Below are 24,923 nucleotides of genomic sequence, written 5' to 3' on the forward strand. Positions count from 1 at the left end.
ATTTCATGCAAATCCGTTCAGTCGTTTCCGCGTATTAATTTAATTAAACTTTTTTAACAGGTGGCAACTCTTAAAAAGGAACAGCCTATTAAGCAATCTGGCTCATAAGCTATCTGCGTACAAAATTTCATGCAAATCCGTTCAGTCGTTTCCGCGTGATGATTTCCCAAACATCCAAACATACAAACTTTCACATTTATAATATTAGTAAGAAATAAGATATATAGATATATATATATAGTTATTTAGTTACCCTGTTATTTAATACTTTACCAAATACAACAAAAAGGAAATTTTAGTATATGATTTTATGCTGCTGTAGTATGCTACGACGGGATAACCAAAAAGGAAGGAACCCGAAGTGAAGAGAACCAGGGTTGCGTGATACATCAAATACACTGGTTGTAGAGATGTATTAAAAAGTAGTTTTGCTGAGTTGCCACAGTACTCCCGTACCAGACTTTTAGGTAGCGAAGCGTACTGGAAGTCGAATGAGGCGTCCTCGTCGTGTTGCTTTTGTTGTCAGCGATGATTTCGCAGGATTGTCGGTAGTTGGAGCTGGTTCTGCAGTTTCAGTTGTTGTCAACGATGATTTCGCAGGACTGTCAGTAGTTGGAGCTGGTTCGGCAGTTTCAGTTGTTACTTCTCGTTGTTGAATAGTCTGAGGCAGTAGTGTCCAACCGGTAGCTCGCGGGCGCCTGGTAGCTCGCGACCTAAATTTTAGGCGCCCGCAAACAAGAAGATGAACAGAATTTGTATTGAATTGAAAAGTTTAACAATTGGAAGCTTTTTTGGTACATAAGTAGGCTTTTTTTTAATTTTCACGAACTCATTCACTTCTTATCTTTCTATGCTAGACATGACAGAATCTCTGTTTCAGGATTTTCAAAACAAAAACAGCGCAATCTCAGCAATAAAAAAGTGTCTGATGACCTACCAAACGATATTCATGGCCAAATTAAAAGCGATTTCAAGAAATGTGACTAGGTTTCCTTACAAATGGATGAGTCGACGGATGTTTCAGACTCTCCGCACTTATTAGTGTTCTCCAGAGTGGTATTTTCTGATTTTTCTGCTAAGGAGGCACTATTAGTCAATCTGACTTTGGAAACTCGTACTCGTGGGCAAGATATATATATATATATATATATGTATATAACATAGTGAAAAAGAATGAAAATCTGATTTCAAAAACACTCAACCTTGACAATGTTATGAGCACGATCGTTGGTATTGTGAATTTGATTCGANATGAGCACGATGGTTGGTATTGTGAATTTGATTCGAGGATGACCGTTAAAGCATCGGCAATTCAAAGCCTTGCTCGATGAATTTGAGAGTGAATTCGGTGACATATTCTACCACTCTGAAGTAAGATGGCTGAGTCAAGGTAAAGTGCTCTCAATATTTGTAGCTTTGATGACAGAAATAAAGACTTTCCTGAAATCCAAAGGCAGCATTTTTAACTGATGTGACTGCAAAACTAAATGATTTCAATACAACTTTGCAATCTCGAAATCGATGTATGGATAGAGCAGTTGACAAGAAAAACTTTCAACATTTCTAGACGTTTACTCTTCTGGAACAGGCATTTTTAAAACTAATGGTTATAAAAAACAAATACCGAAACGTATTGACTGACGAACATTCAAAAATAACATGATTTTAGCCTGCACAACTGTGGATNTTGACTGACGAACATTCAAAAATAACATGATTTTAGCCTGCACAACTGTGCATTATCAACCAGATTTTAAGAAGTTATCTGAAAATATGAGGATTCAAGCATCATATTAAGTTTATTAGGCATGTGCTGCGAGTCGTACGATTTGAAATCGGTGCGATTTGCAAACTATTTTTGATTATTTTTAGGGAAAGTAATAAGTATTTCAAATGAAAACGGCGAGAAACACATAACTTACGTCATATCTATCGATTCAGTGCCAAATTTTGCCGTTTTGTTAATCAATCTCCGAAGAAGGTTTTGCAGATCGCATCGATCTCAAATCGTACGAATTGCAGCACATTCCCATATGTTTACAATAAAATGAATGTTCTTCATTAAAATATTATGCGCTGTTATTAATTTAACTTAACTGCATAAACTTTAACAATAAATAAATATTTTAAAAGGATCAGTTAGTAGAATATATACATTGTGTCAAAGCAGAACTATATACATACATTAGCTATATAAACAAAATAAAAATTGAAATATGAATTGTATTTGAATAGAAACACGCATGTACATATATATATATATATTCTATTTAATTTCGTATTTATGCAAACATTTACATATATACTTACTTTCGCTCTACTTACCTTTCTCGCTTTTACTTTCGTATTTACTATCTCTTACACTTGTACATACTTACCTCTGTATATTTACTGCCACTACATACTTATCATCTTATGTACTTACCTATGTATACTTACCCCTTCTTACTCTCTCATGTTTCCCCGGTTCTTCTCCTGCTTAATACTTCTAAGTTAAGCCGTTAGGTTAGGCAGTAGGTTAAGAATATGAAATGAAGAATTGTAATAAACACTCGAATTGTAATATCGGAACCGTGCGGTCATTATTTGTCCTCCCAGGCAACTAAATCGGAAATAATTTGGTAGTGTTTCGCGCTCCTCTAACAGTGACAAGAACTGATAAAAAAAGGTACAAACCAACTTAACACAAAATAGTGTTGAATTTTTCATGGCGCCCGAGCAGGGACCTAGTGCGAAATACACATAACAAATAAGAGAATTTGCTAAATTATTAAAAGCAAAGGCGATTAATTGTCATACAAAGTGATTTGGACAAACTGTTGAAATAAGAGGTCCTTAATTACTAAAAAATTTAAACTCATTTGATACAATACATCAATATACGAGTACATATAACGTTTATTTAGTTGCCTGCGCGGTCCGTGACAGTCAGTCGTCTCGCATAACAAAAATACAAACACACAAACCATAAAAATAAGCAAAGAACAAAGAGAGTGCAGTGACAGTGGGCCGTAGTGCATAAAACACACAAAAATTAAAATTAAGAATAATTTCAAAAAAAATATATATAGACATATATACAAGCACAATTAAAAGGCATACGGCTGTTAAAAACGAAATTTTACACACACATAAATAAACAAAAAATATCTCGCAAAACGGAATCAAATAAACTTACCACTAAAAAGTTTCCGCTGGAACTGCTACTTATTTTTATTGTATACATACTTACCTACCGTTGGAGCTGCTGCTTACTTTCTGCGTTGGAACTGCTACCTTGGATACTAGCCTAAGATTTGCTGTGTTACTGGGAAGCTGCATAAATTTACCGCTGCATCGTTGGACATCGCGGGAATGAACTGCGAGTGTATCGTCTGCAAGAGGGAAGTTAAGGCTGGAAACAAACCGGTCCATGATAAACAGGTATTGAGTGCGAACAATTGAAGCATACGAAATATTTGGCTTTGTAATTGATTTGATTACAAAGAATACAAGCTTCGATTTTTGGCATTTCTTGTATCCATTTCAATTGCGCCAATTACATATATATATATATATATTGCATGCAAATAGGCCTCATATATACATACATACATATTCACATACTGCCTTTGAAGTGAAGGATACAGTGGGACAAGAGGTAGAAGTACGCGTTTTGTGTTTGAATAATTTTGCGAGTACTATTTTCGATTTGTATTTTTTTTCGTAAATTTTCAAAAAATCCAAGCGTGATTTACAGGCTTAGGAGCCTATCGTAATACATACGATATTTTTCGCAAATTTAATTTTCGCCAATTTGCTACTGCAAATTGAAAAAATTATACAACCGTTGCGATTTCTTGGTGTTCGGCAATTGGCTTTCGATCTCGTTTTTCGTTGGTTCTGGTCAAGTTTCATCAAAAATTTTGTTTTCGTTTTAGTTTCCTAAAAAACTTCCAGAACTATTTTTCGAGCACAAAATTACTGTACATAAAAGCAAAAGTTATACTTTTGTTCGCAACCAAGACATCGGAACTCTAGTTAAAAATGAGCCAAGTAGAAGAATTGAAGGTATTTAAAAAGCAACGGTCAGTTCTGAAAAGAAACATAGTACGTATAAGAACAGGCCTTATCGAAAAAACCATGTCGTTAGATCCCATCGAATTAGAATGTAGACTTGAAATTTTAAATTCACACAGCGAAAAGCTAATGACGTGTCAATCAAGAATAGAAGAAATTGATGAGGAAGATTTGGCCCGTGGAGAATTGGAGGACATAGTTGTAGAAACGAAGTCCATGATTAAGTCCATTCTCGCAAAAAATAAATCTTCTGTTGCCGAGTCGTCATTTATTGCACCTCACAGCTCGCGACTCCCTAAGATGTCGCTGCCCAAATTTAAAGGGGAATATTCTGAATTTAAGAATTTCATGAGCTTGTTCGAGAGTTTAGTGCACAACGATCCTACGATCCCGGATATCGAAAAATTTAATCATTTAGTGTCGTGTTTATCCGGTGAAGCATTGGGCACAGTGAAGTCCTTCCAAATGTCGGAAGAGAACTACCCAAAGGCGTTGGCCAGTTTGAAGAGAGTATATGACAATAAATGTCTAATATTTTTCAATACAGTTTCTAGACTCTTTGATCTCACTAAAATTCAAAAACCTTCTGCTTCATCTTTGCGATTGATAATCGACACAGTGTCCGCGGTGTATGACTCGCTTTTGTCTCTGGGTGATGACAAGCATATTTCAAATGCGATGTTAATTCACATAGTCATGTCCAAGGTTGATCCCACTACTCGGTCAAAGTGGGAGGAGCAGCTGGACTATGATAAATTGCCGCTTTGGGCTGAGTGTGAAGCTATGCTCAATAAGAGGTACCAGCATCTTTCTGCTGAAGAAGCTTCCTCATCCCAGACAAAAATTAATAATTCAGACACTCGACAGAAGACAAGGAATCAACAATTCGAAAGATCGAAGGCAGCATTTATCGCAACAAACTCTAAAGAGACAACTTGCCTGCACTGTGGTTCAAAGGACCATTCCATTATATCTTGCCCAAAATTCCAAACGTTGACTGCTCTTCAGAGATTCGAATACGCGAAATCGGTTTCCTTGTGCATAAATTGCTTGCGCAAGGGACATACCGTCTCAAGGTGCAAATCAGATCGCTGTCGCGTGTGCAATCGGTCACACCATACTATGCTGCACCAATACCCGATCTCTTTTGAGACTGAGCGTCAACCTCCGACGACACAGGCGATGCATACTAGCAGTGTGCCAGATCGCGTCATGCTAGCCACAGCCGTAGTGTACGTAAAGTGCTGCTCCGGTAGTTATGTGTCAGCTCGCGCTCTGCTTGACTCTGGGTCCCAAGTCAATTTTATGACCGAGGAGCTGGCACAAAAATTGCGAATACGAAGAGAGAAGTCGACTCTGAATGTAATTGGAATTGGCAATTCGAATAAAAAGGTCCAAGGCAAATTAAATGCTTTCGTAAAATCGAGGGTCAATGATTTTGAATTTTCAACAGATTTTTGGGTAATGGGTTCGATATCAGCCAATCACCCAGATCACACAGTGAACACAAATGGCTGGAAAATCCCACAAAATCTCGAATTGGCTGACCCAAACTTCTTCAAGTGTCAAAAAATCGACATATTATTGGGAGCTGAAACATTCTTTGATCTGTTATCGGTGGGTCAGATCAAAACCAGTCCAAGGCAGCCAACGCTGCAAAAAACATTATTAGGCTGGATAATATCGGGCAAATATGCCTCAAGTCAAAGCTCCAGTGGACAAGTAAGTAGCACATTATGTAAAGCCGAAGAAAATATGGAAAATATCGATGCCACCGTCCAGAAATTTTGGGCGCTGGAAGAACTACCCTCGGAGGCAAACGTCAAAAGACTAACTCCTGAACAAGCTGAATGCGAGCAGGTATTTTCGAAAACCACGGTTGTTTTGCCAGATGGAAGGCTTCAAGTCAGGTTGCCTTTTAAGAATGATCGTAAGTTACTCGGTCATTCGTATGAAACCGCAGCTCGGCGGTTTCAGGCGCTGGAGAGAAGGACTCTGAAAGATCCAGAACTTCGCAAAATGTATCTGGACTTCATGAAAGAGTACCTAGAATTGGGCCATATGAGCCCCACAAACAACAGAATCCCGAGTGAGCCGCATTATTTCATTCCGCATCAGTGTGTGTTAAGACCGCAAAGCACGACTACAAAGTTGCGCGTAGTTTTTGACGCTTCAAGCCGTACATCCACACAAGTTGCGTTGAATGACATCTTAATGGTCGGACCGACCGTTCAAGAAGAGCTTTTTTCGACACTCCTCCGCTTCCGATTGCACAAATATGCCATTACTGCCGACGTCACAAAGATGTATCGACAGATTTCAGTGCACGAAGATGATAGGAACTTTCAGCTCATAGTGTGGAGACCAGATCCATCAGAGCATTTGCAAGTCTTTCGTTTAAATACCGTGACTTACGGCACTGCGCCTGCACCATTTCTCGCTACACGGTGTCTTCAAATGCTAAGCGACATGAACCTATCGAAATATCCACTCGGTGCCAAAGTCATTCGAAATGATTTTTATGTCGACGACCTGCTGACAGGATCCGACGATTTGAAATCCCTCATTCAAATTCAAACTGAGGTGAATAAAATTCTAGAATCGGCAGGCCTCAAACTAGCAAAGTGGTTTTCCAATCACCCTAACCGGTCGAACAGCGAGAGTCATAAGAAGTTATTGCAACTCAGCGACACAGACTCTACAAAAACGCTGGGAATTCACTGGCAGCCGAAAGATGACATTTTTCGCTTCATTCTGGAGGACAACTTTAGTGAACTGCGAGCAACCAAACGAAACATTGTATCGGTCTCTGCTCGCCTCTTTGACCCTCTTGGTTTATTAGCCCCACTAGTTACCAAAGCCAAAATCTTACTGCAAGAGCTTTGGATAGAGCTAGATTGGGATGAGTCGATTCCATTGCGCCTCGACACTAGCTGGCAAAACTTTAAAGTAAACTTACTGCAGCTTCCATCAATCAGCATTCCCCGGTATGTAAATACTGGGTCGACTGCCAGCTGCCAAGTTCATGGATTTTCCGACGCCTCAATAAGAGCGTACGGCTGCTGCGTATATATTCGTAGCCAAACCGCTAGTGGTACGAGATGTACGCTACTTACTGCAAAGTCTAGAGTAGCTCCGCTGAAGACTAAATCTCTTCCGCGTTTAGAGCTCTCGGCAGCACATCTTCTGGCCAAATTATGGTCAAGAATTTCGCCAATGTTGAGTCGACCGATAGAAAAGGTCAATTTCTGGACAGATTCCGAAATAGTTTTGCACTGGATCAAAACGCATCCATCTGCGCTGCAAACTTTCGTCGCAAACAGAGTGTCCGAAATCCAAGAGTGGACCCAGAATGCATCATGGCGACATGTGCCAACAAAACAAAACCCAGCGGATCAAGTGTCTCGGGGTTGTAACGTGGACGAATTAAATACATCAATCTGGTTTTCCGGTCCGCAGTTCCTCCTAGAAGACCCTGCTTTATGGCCACAAAATGTCAATTTTAACCTCTCTCCAGAGCAGCAAGCACTTGAAAAGAAAAAGAACGCAATTACGTTAAGTGCAGTTGAGGCCACAACAAATACACTTCTAGATTTAATTGAAAGAGTCTCATCCCACATGAAAGTGCTACGAATATTCGCTTACGTACTAAGATGGCCTCGAAAAACTAGAGATCGAAAGTTAGAATTTGAAGTTGTACCCACAGCAAAGGAATTACAGCTTAGTTTCCTTAAAATTGTCGAAATAGTTCAACATTCTAAATATAGTGAAGATATTAACAAATTATCGAAAAATATCGCACTTCCTTCTAGCTTGCAGAAATTATCTCCCGTTCTGCATGAATACTCTGAATCATCATTATCGTTTAAACTAATTCGAGTAGGTGGCCGTTTACTGAACGCGCCCATTCCCTATGATGCCAAGTTTCCTCTGCTATTAAGTAAAGGTTCGCACTTTGTGAAAGCGTATCTCCGGTTCCTACATGTTCGCAATCACCATGCCGGGCCCAAGGCATTGGTAGCGCTTCTACGAGAAAAAATATGGTTAGTAAATGCACGAGAAGCCTGTAGTCGAACTGTTAGAGATTGCATTCACTGTTTCCATTATAAGCCGAAACTGCAAAGTCAGATCATGGGCAATCTACCCGCCGATAGGCTACGAGCGCAACGACCATTTATGATATGCGGTGTAGATTATTGCGGGCCCATTCATATAACGTTGAAAATTCGCGGCCGACCACCCGTGAAAATGTACATTGCCATTTTCGTTTGTTTCGCTTCAAAGGCAGTACACTTAGAACTTGTATCTGACTTAACTGCTGATAAATTTATTCTCGCCCTAAAAAGGTTCATTGGTCGCCGGGGGATACCAGCCAGGATACATTGCGACAACGCGACGAACTTCGTCGGAGCGGAGAGGAAGCTGAGGGAGCTTCGGGAGGCCTTTCTGAAGCAGAAGCCGGAGATTCTCCAGTTCGCCGCCGACGAAGGGTTCACGTTCGCCTTCATACCTCCGAGGGCGCCCCACTTCGGCGGGCTGTGGGAGGCAGCAGTGAAGTCGGCGAAACATCTGCTAGTTCGCGCCGTAGGCAACGCGCTGCTAACCGCCGAAGAAATCGTAACGCTGCTCGTCGAGATCGAAGCAGTGCTCAACTCGCGCCCACTCGCACCGCTCAGCAGCAACCCCAACGACGGCGAAGCGCTAACTCCCGCGCATCTACTAATCGGATGCCCCTTGCGAGCTCTGCCACCGGAGAAAGTGCCCGACAGTCCCAGCCGCTGCTTAGACAGATGGCAGCTTGTTTGCTTTCACAAGCAGCAGTTTTGGCGCGCGTGGTCGAAGAGCTACCTGTTGGAGCTCCAGCAGCGCAACAAGTGGGCCCAACCGCAGCCCAACGTCGAGCCAGGCCAACTCGTCGTCGTCCACGAGGACAACGTTCCACCGCAACAGTGGGTGCTAGGCAGAGTCACCAAAACAACTACGGGGGCAGATGGCAAGGTGCGCGTCGCAGACGTCACAACTAAGTCTGGAGTCATACGACGGCCTATCCACAAACTAGCCGTGCTACCTATGCCGAATGATTGAAGGACTAGATCCCTTCAAGGTGGCCGGTGTCGAAGCAGAACTATATACATACATTAGCTATATAAACAAAATAAAAATTGAAATATGAATTGTATTTGAATAGAAACACACATGTACATATATATATATATATTCTATTTAATTTCGTATTTATGCAAACATTTACATATATACTTACTTTCGCTCTACTTACCTTTCTCGCTTTTACTTTCGTATTTACTATCTCTTACACTTGTACATACTTACCTCTGTATATTTACTGCCACTACATACTTATCATCTTATGTACTTACCTATGTATACTTACCCCTTCTTACTCTCTCATGTTTCCCCGGTTCTTCTCCTGCTTAATACTTCTAAGTTAAGCCGTTAGGTTAGGCAGTAGGTTAAGAATATGAAATGAAGAATTGTAATAAACACTCGAATTGTAATATCGGAACCGTGCGGTCATTATTTGTCCTCCCAGGCAACTAAATCGGAAATAATTTGGTAGTGTTTCGCGCTCCTCTAAAAGTGACAAGAACTGATAAAAAAAGGTACAAACCAACTTAACACAAAACAGTGTTGAATTTTCACATTGAATATAAGAAGAGTGAAGCGAGTTAACGCAGTTAAGATTGAAGTTAAGCTAGCGATTCAATAAAAAATAATATGTTGTTTTTTTATATGACAGAAAACATATGTATTAAAAAATTAATTTAAGATTTGAGTTAGAATTCGAAGTGTATAAGTTTCTCTATGCAAAGCACACACATGTGCGTGTGCTTTTTATTAATAAAAATAAAGTACACACATGTGCCCGTGCTTTTTACCAAATGGCACACACATGTGATGTGAGCAAGATTTTAATTTTTTATATGCACAGCACACGTGTGCGAGCGTAAAATGTTGAATCTCCAAGGAACCATCCAGTAGAGTCATTTGCAGTGTATGCTTTTAGTATATGGGATTTTATTTTACTGCTTTCCCAAATATAAGCGTCGTGCGTACTTCCCCCATACCTTGCGAAGCACCCCAGGATATTTAAATCGAAATCGCACACCAATTGCACATTCTTGGAAAAGTATCCTTTCCGATTAATGTAGCAGTATTCTACATCACTTGATGGCTTCTTAATTTTGACGTGAGTGCAATCAATCGCTCCTAAGACGCCGGGAAATCTAGTTGCATTAAAAAAACTGTAAATAACCACGAGTCGTTAAATTTGAAATAATTCACTTACCGTTTTTTTACTATATTCTGCTGCTCTAATGTTGTTGGGAATATAATATATCGTTGCGCCAAGTAGTTTTGCAAAATTTTTGTGACTTGATGTAGTATGCGGCTTACCATGGCCTTACTTACGGCGCAAACGAAATCCTGACCGACGTCTCTAAGGTACGATCCTGTAGCATAATAGTGGAGTGCTACACACAGTCTAATGGAGTTTGGAATGAACGTATTCCTTACTGCTGTATCCATTAAAGGCTCCATTTCTACAAGAAGTTTTCTGACTGTTGCCCTGCTGAAGCGAAACAACTCTATAAAGCGCGCCTCTGGAATGCTGAATGGATCTGTGGAGTCCCTCAAACGCCGCCGTCGCATTCGCAGCATATTTCTGCGGTCTTGTTGTATCGCGAGTGTAGCTACCAACAAACTCATAGTTGAAACTAAATATTTATCAATATACAATTTTTTGTATACACATTTTTGTTTTCATGCTTACTTTTCAAAATGTTTTGACAAATAATTTTCAATTCGATTTCACACATTCCTTGTCGATTGGCATATCATTTCTCTCACTGTTCCACATTTTGTCGATTAATGCTTGCGGAAACACTTTTTCCCCGCCAATCGACAAACTTGGATCGAATCGATATGACGTCACTATAATCGAGAATTTTGTCGATTTCTTACAGAAACGCGCTACTGAACTGCTTACTCAGTCCTAAGTAGCACTTGTTGGCAAGAGTGATTCTCGATTGGATTTCCATGCTGGCATTATTATCGGTGTTAATGCCGATTCCCCAAGTAAACGAAATTCTCTAATTTCTCGAAATTATAACTGTCAACAGTGACGTGGGTGCCAAGGCGCGAATGTGCTGACTGTTTGTTTGATGACAGGAGATACTTCGTCTTGTCCTCGTTTACCACCAGACCCATTCGCTTGGCTTCCTTAACAAACTTGGAAAAGGCAGAACAGACTTCGCGGTTTTTGTTACCGATGATGTCGATGTCATCGGCATAAGCCAGCAATTGCACGCTCTTGTAGTAAATTGTCCCTAAATTGTTCAGTTCTTTAGCTCTTATTATCTTCGCCAAACTCAGATTAAAGTAGTCACATGACAGGGAGTCGCCCTGTCTGAAACCCCGTTTGGTGACGAACGGCTCGTAGAGGTCTTTCCCAATTCTGACGGAGCTGGTGGTATTGCTCATCGTCATTTTACACAGCCGTATGAGTTTTGAAGGATGCCAAATCCAGACATAGCGGCGTATAGGCAACTCCTTTTAGTACTGTCGAAAGCGGCTTTAACCCTTCGGAGGGAGCGCCGCGGCACCGCGCCGCGGTTTTAATTTGTGGTTTTCAAATACTAATTNACAGTGACGTGGGTGCCAAGGCGCGAATGTGCTGACTGTTTGTTTGATGACAGGAGATACTTCGTCTTGTCCTCGTTTACCACCAGACCCATTCGCTTGGCTTCCTTAACAAACTTGGAAAAGGCAGAACAGACTTCGCGGTTTTTGTTACCGATGATGTCGATGTCATCGGCATAAGCCAGCAATTGCACGCTCTTGTAGTAAATTGTCCCTAAATTGTTCAGTTCTTTAGCTCTTATTATCTTCGCCAAACTCAGATTAAAGTAGTCACATGACAGGGAGTCGCCCTGTCTGAAACCCCGTTTGGTGACGAACGGCTCGTAGAGGTCTTTCCCAATTCTGACGGAGCTGGTGGTATTGCTCATCGTCATTTTACACAGCCGTATGAGTTTAGAAGGATGCCAAATCCAGACAAAGCGGCGTATAGGCAACTCCTTTTAGTACTGTCGAAAGCGGCTTTAACCCTTCGGAGGGAGCGCCGCGGCACCGCGCCGCGGTTTTAATTTGTGGTTTTCAAATACTAATTGTAGCCGGCCACTGCCACTTAGTGACTTTGTAAGTTTTGAGATGCAGCATGGTTCACAGTTAGCTTTCACTTGCTGCGTTATGTCGTTCAGTTGATATTTGTATTTGATAGTTGGTATCTCATAAATGCGGCTGAATTGCCGCGTCGCATCCTTCCGTGTACCAAAAAAATTTTAATGTAAATCGCGATTTGTTTTTTAAGATAGTTGGAAAAGTGAGTTTGTGATAAGGGTCTTAATCAAAATTGTTATTTTTTAAGTTTTTTGTCATGTGTAATTTTAAAGTTATACTTTGCAAACACATTACTGTAACTATTATGATATAAATTTTCTTAGGTTTTACAGGAAAAAAGGGTGTTTTTAAACTTATATAGAAGCGAACCAACTACGCAACAGATATTGAAACCAGGAATATGTACCAGGAATCAATCAAAATTTCTTGTATTAATTTAAAAAAAATGTTTGCAGAAAACATTGCAAGCATATTTCACGATGTGTAGAATGTACCAACACCACTGTTAATGATGACGGAAATTTAAAAAATAAATGCTTATAATATGTTTCAGTATAAACACATGGTGAAATAATAATAAGGTGTTGTCAATTAGGGGGTGGTTGTTGTAATTTTGGCAATTTCGGCATACCAGCGTTACAGTAATGCCTACTCTATTCATTCCAATTTCATTTCTGGGCAAAATGAAACAAAAAAATGGAGCAGACAATTTTGTGAAAAAATTATGCATAGTTATCACTTACTCGCAGGCAATGGCAAACCTCCGAGTGTATTTCTGCCATGAAAAACAGCTTCTCATAAAAATACAATCGCCGTTCGGAGTGGCGTAAAACTGTAGGTCCCTCCGCTTTGTGTGACAACATCAAGGCGCACGCCACAAGTCGGAGGAGAAGCTCGGCCAAACACTAACATATGTGTAAGTGCCAATCTATTATTATTATTATTATCACTTACTACGTTTATACGCACGTATTATTTGCAAATAACAATTTGCAAAATGGTAAACTTTGCCGTATAAACGCTGAGTTAATTTTTTACTTGCAAATAACTAAATCACGCAAATAAGTAGTGATTAGTGGTACTATTTGCAAATAAGCGCAAGACGCCGCCGTTCTTAAGTTTATTTTCGATGGTCATCTTATTGCCTTTTAATAATCAAGACCATTTTTAACTTTATTTTTTTTTTCGATGGTCATATTATTGCTTTTTTATAATCAGGCAATATTAAAGAATTTTTCACAATCGAATAAACAGTGAGTTAGGTATTTGCAAATTATTTTTGTTTGCAAATAGCTTACGTATAAACGTAGTAACTGTTTCTTTGTTTCGCTTTTGCTTTGACTTTTCGTTTCAAATTCATTGGAAAATTTGAGCGATAATTTCCAATAATTGCGATTTTGTAAGTAAATTTTTGATAAAATATATACTGTACATATCCAGCAGATTATTGGAGCAGTGCCTCAGATGGCTACAATAATACACTTTGGTCTAACAATTTAAACGCATAATGATTTTATAATATAACTGATAGAATTCAGAAATTCAATTTTTAAATGTTAACGAAAATAAAGGTCGTAATAAAATTAAGGAAAAAATACAAATAAAATTCCATACGGGCTAATATGTCATTTTTAGTAGAATTTAAGAATAATTAAATAAAGAGAACGGTATAATTTAATTTGTTTTAATATGAATAAATGAAAGACGGAAAATAGTCCTTATTTTTTAAGTATTAACCATCTTCATATGTGTGCGGTACGACGGTGTGGCCTTAAAGTTTTACAAATAATAATTTTAAGGTAGAAAAATATAACTGAATAATAATTATTAAAATCAATATATTTGATCGAAAAAATAAAAATTAAGTAAGAATAATTTCTTTTGAGCGAAAAAATGAAACTGTAATTACACTGGTTTACAGAAAAAACATTTTATTGATGCCAGCTTCATTTAACTGATGTGGGGTCCACTGATATATGTATGTATTGGAAATAGTACCCAAAAAGTAGTAAAAATAATCCTAATCTTTTCGCCCTTTTTCTACTACCCCAAAATGCATGGCCGCAATTGGCATGCAGAAAAAGTGAGGTTATGTAAGTGACCTCACCTTATATGTATTTCACCATGGCATAAACATAAATTATTCAATGTCTTATTTGAATGATTTTTCGACATAAATAAAAAAAAATCCAGTCAACCTTTGAGATGCAACTTGCGGCTAAATTGCCACGGTGCGCCCTCTCGTGTAACTTTCATAGCGCGCCCTCCCAAGGGTTAAAGGCGACAAATAGGTGGTGAGTGTCGATCCTTTTCTAGCGGGTATTTTCCAAGATTTGGCGTATTGTGAATACCAGGTCTATTGTGGATTTGCCAGGCCTAAGGCCACACTGATAAGGCCCAATCAGTTCATTTACGGTGGGCGTCAGTCTTTCTTACAATACGATAAGACCTTGTAACCTATGCTTAGAAGGCTGATCCCGCGGTAGTAGTCGGCGGAATGGCGGGGTCGCCTTTCTTGTGGACTGGGCACAGCACACATAAATTCCAGTCGTCGGGCATGCGTTCATCTGACCATATTCTGCATAAGAGTTGATGCATGCACCTTATCAACTCCTCGCCACCGTACTTGAATAGATCAGCTGGCAGGCTGTCAGATCCAGCGGATTTGTTGTTTTTTCAGCCGCACTATTGCTATTCGTACCTCGTCATAGTCAGGCGGTGGAACATCGACTCCGTCATCATCGACTGGAGGCTCGGGTTCTTCTTCTCCACAACTTTCCGTACTGCTACAATTCAGTAGGGTGGAAAAGTGTTCCCTCCATAATTTAAGTATGTTCTGAACATTGGTAAGTAGGTTGCCATGTCTGGGGCTTTGCGACTACAACTGCTATGTAAAGGAACGCAATCATGTTACAAATATATCTATGCTAATAAGGAATCTTTAGAGGTCTAAATACATGCTAATTAGTTATACCTTAGTAAAAGAATTATATGTCCATCATGTTTTTCCTCGATTTCTCTGTATTAAATAAGGGTGACGTTTTTTTGTGGTATGCAATTATAATAGCCCGTTACATTGAACTGTCTGAAGAAGAGCCCAGAAAGATAACGGTAAAGAATTTTCGTGACATGAAAGGTAGGTAAATAACTGCTAAAGTAAGCAGACATCAGAATATAATAAGAAATTACCTTAAAAAACTCTGTATACTATGGAAATCATAGGCTTAGCGGTCCTATACAAACCTCAAAGAGTGATCCAAACGGCATATCCAAAGTCTAGCTACCAGGCACAGCATGATTTGCTGAAAAATGTATATGTAGTTGAATCTATCTGTCACAAGAAACAGTTTCCAATAAATAATAAATACGGACTTGGTACCTAGGCTAAACAAATAAATCGCTAAGCCACAGCCCAATCTATAGCACAAAAATACGCTTTTAGCATTTAACAAAAAATATAAATTTTGTAGAAAGAATAGAACGATATTTTCAGCGATGAAAAAAATTGAAATATTGGAGATGCAGATGCCTACTCTAGATATTGCAGACTCATTCTATTTCCATGGCGAACCTACCTTGGCGAAAGCAATCTCTTATGCACGTATAGCTTTGGAAAATATATAAAATCTTTTTACTTTGAGAAAAATGAATATCCAGAAGTAGAAACATTCCTTATGCATCGGATTGATTAATTTTTCGGGCAATACGACCGAAGATGTTTGGACCTTCCGGCGGAAAATCGATGTTATTCACACAGTGCAAACAACATAATCGTTATTCAAGGAAAAAAAACCATTTTTTGAGTGTCTAGCTTAAAATCAGGGTTTGAATTCCCAGTAGGATTTTGTAATATCTACTCTTAAGAAGATTTAATGCCACAAAATTCTTTCCCGTTATCTTACGGAGCTCCGGATATTATTGGGCCGTGATTTAATATGGAAAAATAATAAAACGGGTTTTAGTATGAAAATAGCTTCTACATATTTAAGTTTTAAAAACCCAGTTGTTAGTGTACTTTTTTGTTGAGAATTTATGACACTGCAGCAATCGGAAGTCGAATAACTCCTTATGCACATATAATTATTTTCAATTTCTGAAACGGTAGATAAAATTATACACGAATGCCAACCTAATGTATGGAAAGTACTTATAAAGCAAGGGCTATTATAACTGCATACACAGTCCTATGTAACTGTGTCGGCACTCGCAGGTTAACTTGTAACATAGGACAAACAGGGCGAAATATAAGAACAAGGTATCGAGAACACATAAGGGATTATAATAAGAAAAAACGAAAACCAGAGGCTGCAATAGAATCGAACTTCGCGAATCACATGATCAAAAATAAATGCACACCAATGAAGATTGGACAAACAACAGAACTTCTCCGTGTACAACATAAAGGACAAAGATTGAATATATTAGAAAATATGGAAATATATAAACAGAAGACCTTCAAAGGACAAATAATAAATGAGCAAATAAATACTGCATCGGACGTACTGTTTGAACCTCTAAAACTACTGTACAAGAAGAAGAATGACAACAAGAAAATATTAAGGACAGATATGGAAGGGAATACACCGACTGCAAAAACAAAGGGGGTAAAAATCACGGACTTCTACCTGCCGTCAAAAACGAGCCAAAACAATTCATCTACCTATTGAGTACCGCAAACACTGCAAAACTAAAGAGACGTACCTAACAAAAGAAAGAGGTAGTTAACAAGGAGTATAAATACGAGCAACCAACAAAAATTTTGCAGAACGAAAAATGACACTGAAGATGGCACAACGCCGAAACCGGTTTGTCTCCAAACCAAATTTGACAAGGGATGACGGAAATTCGTTCCATAATACATCATACACCCACCCTGTCGGAAACAACAACAACCAAAAAGGAAATAAAATATTTATATATATCTAAACACTTATTGCACTTCCCCAACTTTCGTATAACGGCAAATTTAGAAACCGCGAAAAATGTGCTTCTTCGGTGACTAATGAAACCATTCCGCACCAATTTTCAAGACTGCATAAATGGACTTAAAATGTGGGGTTTCTCACCCTAATTGTGTTATGTTAACCCGGATAACACAACTCTAAGTTTGGAGAACGACTGGTTTTATAAGGCTCTTATCATAGACTGTGCCCTTATAAGTTTTTAATAAGGCTCTGAATAAAGAGAATAAATTCAAAAAAGGATTTATAAGGCTCTGCATGCAGACATATTTTTATATGCCTCTTCCCCTATACTCTTTTCTCTTCAATTTCATGATTAGTAAAAATCCTCTACTAATGTAAACTTTTAGATCTCTATAAACTGTCTTCATTCAGAACGATTAATCAATTTTTTTTTGTTGAGTAATTAGTCAGCAATAATCATAATTATACACCTCTATAAATTTTCATATTTAGAGCAATTTCGCATTCTCTTTTTGAAGTAGGATTTGCTCTTCAGTCATATCATTTCGGATTTCGCTAGATAAAAATATACTTTCTTTTTGAAGTTATATACCTCTATAAATTTTTCTGTGTTAACATTTACCTACTGGCGTCGTGTTCGCATAAAATGATGGAGCCCTGAGAAAACTGTGTTCCAAATTGGTAAAAAAAAAATAAAAAGAAATTGTGTGAAAAATTAAATTCCACAATGGCGATAATTTCTCTTTTGCACACTTTGAATTTCTCGAAGAGAATTCGGCTTTATGATTTTTGTTCTCAAGCCTATATCGTTTTTGGATTGCATGATGAAAATCAACTGAAAATATGCTTTTTATCTAACCGCCTTTCAACTAATATGTTATTCCATTTCCGGAACCATTGTTTTTGGGAACTTCCCAATCTTCTGGTAAAGCTTCAATGCCAAGACGTCCATTTTTGCAAATTTGGCCAATTTTAAAAAATTTTCTTCGACTTATTTTTATAAAAATTCTAACAAGCGTTAACGATCGTTGAATTTAAACGCAAAAAAGGAACTTAAAACGAGCAAAAAGCCTTCACTTCCAACGAAATGTAATTTTGTAGATCAAAACTTTGCACTAAGAGAAACAAAAAGGAAAAACTCTATTCAATGCTCTTCATGTAAACTTTTTAAGACTTGAAAATTTAAAATTTGAGTTTAGTATGAGGCCTCGCTATTCAAATAAGAAATACTTTATTCAAGGCTCTTTACGCAAGGCGCTTTGGATTTGGACGTTTAGGACTTGAGTGTTTTCTATGATTATTCTCTGTTTAAAAGCAAACACTCTATTAAAAGCTCTTCACACCGGTGATGCCAGATTGTGGCTAATTTCCCTATTTGAGAGATATTTTGCAACAAAAATTATTGAAAGAGGAAAAAAGGACATTTAATATAAAAAAAGGATTTTCACGTAACACAATTATCGATGCATAATTGACCAAAATTCAACTAAGGTTTTCGCTGCTCTTACATAATTAATCGTCCTGAAGATATGATGTAGAGTAAAATTATAAATTTTAAAATTTTATGACAATTTTTAAATTGTTCTCACGTTATGAATATTCATGTCGTTACCTTAATATAGAAAGGCCCCATCTAAAATGTTAGTGTCCTTAAAGATTAGTTACAAAACCTTATAAAAAACCTATCTAACGATTCCTAATATTTGACAATACATGTTTGACTTCATTCACCACGATCTTGAAAACTGACCAACTGACCAAACATCCGAAAACATTAACACGTTTGAAATAAATCTCGTCGCACTTTTTTGTATTTTTCACTTGGTTGCTGAAGTAATGAAGAATTGAAAATTCATAATGGAAAATTATAGTTTTTGCAAGTTAAAAAATAATAAATGAACGTGAGGTACTAAATTTAATAACCCTTAATTTGATATATATCGAGTTTATAAGAATTAACGCATTCCATAGATATTACAAGCCAAAGTTTCATTTTCAAAATTCATACACTTTGATTCAATTGCGGGGCTAAATATAAGTTTTAAATTAATCTTTCGTGGCCAATAACAATTGGCTTAGACCTAAGACATCATAATATTACTATTACAATACGTTAAAATGTCTTTTATTTCCCCCTCTTTTACAAAAGCCAGAGCGAAGTTGGGCTATTGTAGAGCAGGTCTCCTGAGGCAGACAAAGTCCTGTCCCGTCCACGTCCGGTGGTTGTGTGCCTAGAACGGCATTCACAGGGCGGGAGTCTACATAACTCGAGACTGATTCCCTGTGAATGCCGTTCAGGGCCTGTCGGCAGGTTGACGGGTCCAGAGGTTGTTTAATAAACCTCTGGACCTCGCCCGTCAGTTCGTAGAGATGCCTCCTGACGTGCCTTGGCGAGGGCTGTTCTGCATGCAGCTGTTTGCTGGGATGACCGCGTCTGTGGCTCCCCATAAGGAACTGCTTGCAGAGCATCGTATTGTTCTCCTTTACTGGGGGCATCTGCGCCTCGTCAGGAGGCATACAGCCGCTGTTAGTAGTGCCGTGTTCTGGCAAGTCTGTAGCTTCATCCACTGCGTCCTGCTAGTCCCAGGCGACCACACCGGCCGGCTAATTGCCTTGTATGTCACCAACAAAGTTTCTTTATCTTTGCCCCAAGTGCTGCCGGACAGCGACTTGAGGACATTGTTGCGGCTCTGTACTTTGTTGACAATTGCGGTTGTATGCGCCGAGGGGAGCAGACTGTCGAAGGTAACTCCGGGGATTTTCGGGTTATTCACCGTCGGTATTGTTATGCCATCGACGTTGCAGTGTGACCTTCGGCCAGGTGGTGAAAAGGGTTGCCGAGGATTTCACAGGGGATAGGGCAAGGCTCCTTGCAGTGAAGAAGCGAGAAACTTCGGCGAGAAACCCGTCGTCAGCATAGGAGACAATATTGACACCCTCTGGTGGTTGAGGAAGCTTTGAAATGTAATAATTAAACAGTAGTGGGGACAGGACACCACCCGTGGTACCCCCTGTTTAATGTTACGTGGCTTGCTAGTTTTGTCTCTGAAAATTACTGACGAGTGTCGACCACTCAGGTAATTCGCCGACCACCATTTGAGTCCCTGTGGGAGTGAGCAGGCCTCTATATCTTCTAGTAGCGTTGAATGACTGACAGTGTCGAACGCCTTCGACAGGTCCAACGCTACTAGCATAGTTCTCTCGCAGGGGCGGTTTCGGTTAAGGCCACGAGTTATCTGAGTGTTTACGGCGTTAAGTGCTGTTGTTGTGCTATGCACTTTACGGAACCCATGCTGGTGGTTCGTAAAATACGGGAGTAGCAGGGCCTCGAACGCCTTCGGTGTCTTCCTTACCGGGGAAAGGAGGGTTATCGGGCGATAAGACTCTCCTTTGTAGGCTGTTTTCCCCGGTTTGAGCAATGGGACCACTCTCCCCATTTTCCAGATGTCTGGAATGACGAAAGTGGCCATAGACAGGTTGAGGACCTCCGTTAGGTACGCTACTCCCGCAGGACCCAAATTTCTCAGCATCAACATCCAAATTCCGTCGGGTCCAATGGCTTTGGAGGCTTTCGCCTTCCCATTGGCTATCCTTACCACACCGCTGGTGAAAACAAGAGGCGCACTGGGTTTTGGCATTTTGTGCAGCTCTCTGGGCACTCGACGTTTGGCTTTATCCACCGGAGGATGCAGAATGAACTGCCGGCTAAAATAGCTCGCGCATCGCTCCGGGTCCGACGAAGCGTGGTCACCAAAGTCTATTTCGACTCTGTCGTCACGCTTCGTCGGGTTCGACAACGACCTCACGGTTGACCACAGCTTGCTCACACCAGAGGCGAAGTTGCAGGTCTTCAAATGCTGTTCCCATTTCTTCCGCTTATGTATGTTCACAAATTGCCGAATCTCCGAATTGAGATCGCTGATACGGGGATTTCCGGGATCGGCCTGACGAAGGTTGTCGCGCTCATCGGCTAGAACAGTAGCTTCAGCAGGAAAGTTCGGACGTGGATCCTTAATACATCCTGCTGGGATGAAGCGAGCTGCAGCAGCAGTGACAACCCTGCGGAATATACGTTCACCTACATGAACGTCGGATGGTATGGGCAGTGCAGTGAAAGCGTCTTCAGTAACATCCGCGAAGCCTTTCCAGTCAGCTTAGGTCGCCATGATACGCTGTTTATCATACCAGCGCTGAAAATTGTTAGATCTGGCGAGCTGCAGCAGCTGCCCATAATCCTGGTGGGCGCGTCGTCGTTCATAGTGCAGAATGTCGAATCGTCTAGCTGCTCAGCCAGATGTATTCCCATACGATCATTTGACAGCCTTGAGTGCCAAAGATCGTGTTGCGCGTTAAAGTCAGCAACTACCATACGGTTTTCACCTCTGAGTAGCGCACCTATTGACAGGGTTGAATTGCCGTGCAACTTCGTCTCTTGGACCGCAGCTATGAATATTCCATGCCTTCCCATAAAGACAGTTATCTCTTCGATCTTGCTCTGGACTCCGTTACAGTTAAATTGTAGCACCTTTATGTGCCTCGGGAGACCGATTGTGATGTGTGGTGTTAAAGAGTTGTGTTGCCTGCCGGCTCCCTGCTGTACGTGCTGCAAAAGGGGGTGCTGCTTTGTGGTGGTGGTTGGCGGCGTCGCGGGAGAGGGATGCGACTGGGCAGCACAGCAGGGGCCACATAGTCACTCGTCCAATCTCGCGTGTTGCGAAGTCCTGAGCATGCCCTAAAGTGGCACCAGCCGTGGCAGGAGTTACACTTGACTGATGTCACGTTACGGTATATTCTGGACTGACAAACAGAGCAGATTGTCGGAGGGACTAGGAGTTCCCGGCGGCGGTGTGTGGGTGTGTTGATTACGTTGTATTGGGGTGTGNAGATTGTCGGAGGGACTAGGAGTTGCCGGCGGCGGTGTGTGGGTGTGTTGATTATGTTGTATTGGGGTGTGGGTGTGTTGATTGTGGAGGTGGTTTGCCGTGGAGGCGGTCCGGTTCGCACAGCATGGGGCCACGAATGACGTGGTCCATTGCCGGTGCGTACGTAGGCCCGAGCAGTTACGGAGGTGACTCCACCGGTCACAGGCATTGCACCTGATCGAGGTGGAGTTTGTATGCAATCGTCTCTGGCAGCAGGTGAAAATTTCTGGCCCTGGGTTAGACTCTATACCAGCCCTGAGCAGAAGGGTACGGAGCAGATGTAGCCCTAGAATCGAGCAACGTTTGATGGATTTCGCCGACCTAAACGGGGTTTGATCGCCGAAAAAACAGCCCTCGGTCGGGTAAAACCCGACTCATTCCGGTACGCGTAGAATCGGCTGCCGTGGGAATGACATCATCATGTAAAAGTAGCCAGTTGAAAGCAATGTAAATTAGTCGAGGCGTAGTCACCACTAGTTGAAAAATAGTGAGCTTATAGTGCATTTATAGTTAGTTGAGTCCCCTACAGGGTAGTTTATAATCAAGCAGATAGTTACAATCTTGTGTAAATAGAGCCAGTGACAGTTTAATAGTGGTTCAGATGACTGTTTGGTTGGTTTTCGTGTTGGTAAGCAATTAGCAAGTTTGCCATTTTGATTCCACAACTCGTATAACCAACTGCCATTTGGCTTTAATGAATTTCAGTACGCCATACAGAGAGAATTAGGGCTGGACACTCGCACAGGAAGTGTTCGACTGTCTTTTTTGAGCGCGGAGCAACGCAACTGCGACTGAACCTGTGGAAGGGCAATCCAATCCTTTCGGCATGTACCCTAACGGGCCAGTACCCTGTGCTCACTGCAGTATCTTGTGGTATGTTCTTTGCTCATTCCTAAGAGAGCTTTGGTTTTAAGTGGATCGTAGGACACCTAGAACTGCCGGGTAATCCTGTACGATCCTGTACGGTTACACCTCTGCTTGGCCTTCAAGTGATAAATTTCGGTAATTTTTACGTTAAACACATTCAGTGCGGAGCCGCACCTTGCTAGCTCGTCCGCTTCCTCGTTTCCGTAAATGTCCCTATGTCCCAAGACCCATATTAGGGTGACCCGAGATATAGGCCAGCTCTCTCCTACAGTCCTCCAATAGTTGAGATCTAACAGAGGTAGAAGCCGCTTGTCTATTTGAGAAGATATTCAGAAGAATATTTGGGGAAAAATTATAGATAATGTTTTTGTCAAAAGATTTCGCACTAAATTTAAATGGTTGTAAATCAAAAAAGTCAAAAATATACAAAAAGCATATGCATTTAAGGTAAAATATACTTAAATGTGCGCAGTAAATATCCAAAAACAGGTATTTTGCAAAATATGCAAAAATATGCACTAACGATTGAATGCCGTTTTAAAGGAAATTTAATGATTCGTAAAGATAACTTAACCATTTCCATTTGAAGATGCCCAGTAAAAACAGGCATTTGCACGAGATTCCGAGCCCTAGTTATAGTAACACAAAAGCTGGGAATTTTTACAACCCATCGCACATGTGCAGAGGGATTTTAAAACCTAGTTTCCATAACGTCTGTTGGGCTACATCTTAATGAAAATGAAAACTAAATTGCTTAGATTGATGAGGAAAACCGACTTAGCCACACCCGATTGTGCACAGGAAAATTCCCGCATAAATTAATTAATCACCAAACCTACTTAATCAAGTTAAGGGTTAAAGATTAAAAATAAATATTTTTAAACGCGGTTAGATTAACTGTTTAATCAGATTAAAATTAATCATGTAATCGGATTGAATTTAATAGAATTAACTAATTAATTAAAAAATCAAGCGAAAAACTGCTACGGAATGGAAGTACGCACCTCTAACTAATCAGCCACAGCGGCGGGGATTATTTATTATGTAAGTTAAGTTATTATATTCAGCCCAATTCTGAATACTCCCACGGAGTTTGTTCTCCGGGAATTTGTTTCTCCCGAGAGAGAAATCCTCTAATAATTAACAATCAGGGAGTAGCATTTTCCCCGAAAATTTGGGGGGAGGAAATTCGACNCCCACGGAGTTTGTTCTCCGGGAATTTGTTTCTCCCGAGAGAGAAATCCTTTAATAATTAACAATCAGGGAGTAGCATTTTCCCCGAAAATTTGGGGGGAGGAAATTCGACCTTCGAAAGAGCTGTTTGACACTTTTTTGACAACTCAACCCAGCCATTTAATATAAAAAATCCTAAGGGAATTTTTATTCATGATAGGAGGAAAGGTAAAGGAGAGAAAACTCCCAGTAAGTTTCTGTTTAGAATCGGCCTGATTATGTTTTATGTGAGAATGTAAGTTGTACTTTAAAAAGGTTTTTTTGTCACTGGAGCTTCGTCATCCATGCGTACAACAAGCCTACATTCATTTCGTTGAAAAGCTCGTACAGTTTGTCTTTCCATCTTCTTGGGTACTCGTCGCCCACATGAACAGGTCCATATACCTTGCGTAGAATAGTTCTCTTGAAAACCTTCAGCATAATCGTTGTATTTTTATGGGCTTAACTATGTCCACGTCGTTAAAAAGCTCGTACAGTTCGTCATTCGATCTTTTTTGGTGCTCGCTGCCCAAGCGAACAGATCCATAGAATAGAATAGTGGAATAGTTCTTCGAAAACTCCCAAAGCCTAATCATATTTGTTCAACATCGTCCATGTTTCTGTGCCATATAAAAGGACTGGCATGATGAGAGATTTGTAGAGCATAATTTTTGTACTTCGAGAAAAGGCTGTGCTTCTCAATTACCTACCAAGCCCAAAGTAGCACCTATTGGAAAAA

At 40.1% G+C, this 24,923-nt stretch overlaps 3 protein-coding genes across 3 annotated transcripts in view; 1 reads left to right on the forward strand and 2 right to left on the reverse strand.

Moving 5' to 3' along the window:
- LOC108355127 (structural maintenance of chromosomes 3) overlaps positions 1 to 24,923 on the reverse strand; it is a 278,962-nt gene that overhangs the window by 89,650 nt on the left and 164,389 nt on the right. The gene's annotated exons all lie outside the window — the stretch shown is intronic.
- LOC108355172 (uncharacterized) lies at positions 2,275 to 9,243 on the forward strand. Its single transcript, XM_017606349.1, has 2 exons — positions 2,275 to 3,423; positions 8,406 to 9,243. The coding sequence occupies exons 1-2, from the start codon at positions 3,413 to 3,415 to the stop codon at positions 9,142 to 9,144; spliced, it is 750 nt and encodes a 249-aa protein (XP_017461838.1). The 5' UTR covers positions 2,275 to 3,412; the 3' UTR covers positions 9,145 to 9,243.
- LOC108355160 (putative nuclease HARBI1) lies at positions 9,988 to 11,136 on the reverse strand. Its single transcript, XM_017606338.1, has 3 exons — positions 10,850 to 11,136; positions 10,367 to 10,793; positions 9,988 to 10,304 (listed from the first exon to the last, which is right to left on the reverse strand). The coding sequence occupies exons 1-3, from the start codon at positions 10,893 to 10,895 to the stop codon at positions 9,998 to 10,000; spliced, it is 780 nt and encodes a 259-aa protein (XP_017461827.1). The 5' UTR covers positions 10,896 to 11,136; the 3' UTR covers positions 9,988 to 9,997.

Source organism: Rhagoletis zephyria, unplaced genomic scaffold, assembly GCF_001687245.7.
Source record: "Rhagoletis zephyria isolate East Lansing unplaced genomic scaffold, Rhagoletis_zephyria_1.1 Rzeph_scaffold_00160, whole genome shotgun sequence".
NCBI classification, from domain to species: domain Eukaryota; kingdom Metazoa; phylum Arthropoda; class Insecta; order Diptera; family Tephritidae; genus Rhagoletis; species Rhagoletis zephyria.

What these genes read in the sequence shown, in the direction of transcription:
- LOC108355160 (XM_017606338.1), bottom strand. Translation starts at nt 10,895, where the DNA reads ATGTGTGAAATCGAATTGAAAATTATTTGTCAAAACATTTTGAAAA. An exon ending in TTGTCAAAACATTTTGAAAA is followed by an intron (nt 10,794 to 10,849) that starts GTAAGCATGAAA and finishes ATAAATATTTAG; the next exon opens with TTTCAACTATGAGTTTGTTG. An exon ending in CAGAATATAGTAAAAAAACG is followed by an intron (nt 10,305 to 10,366) that starts GTAAGTGAATTA and finishes TAATGCAACTAG; the next exon opens with ATTTCCCGGCGTCTTAGGAG.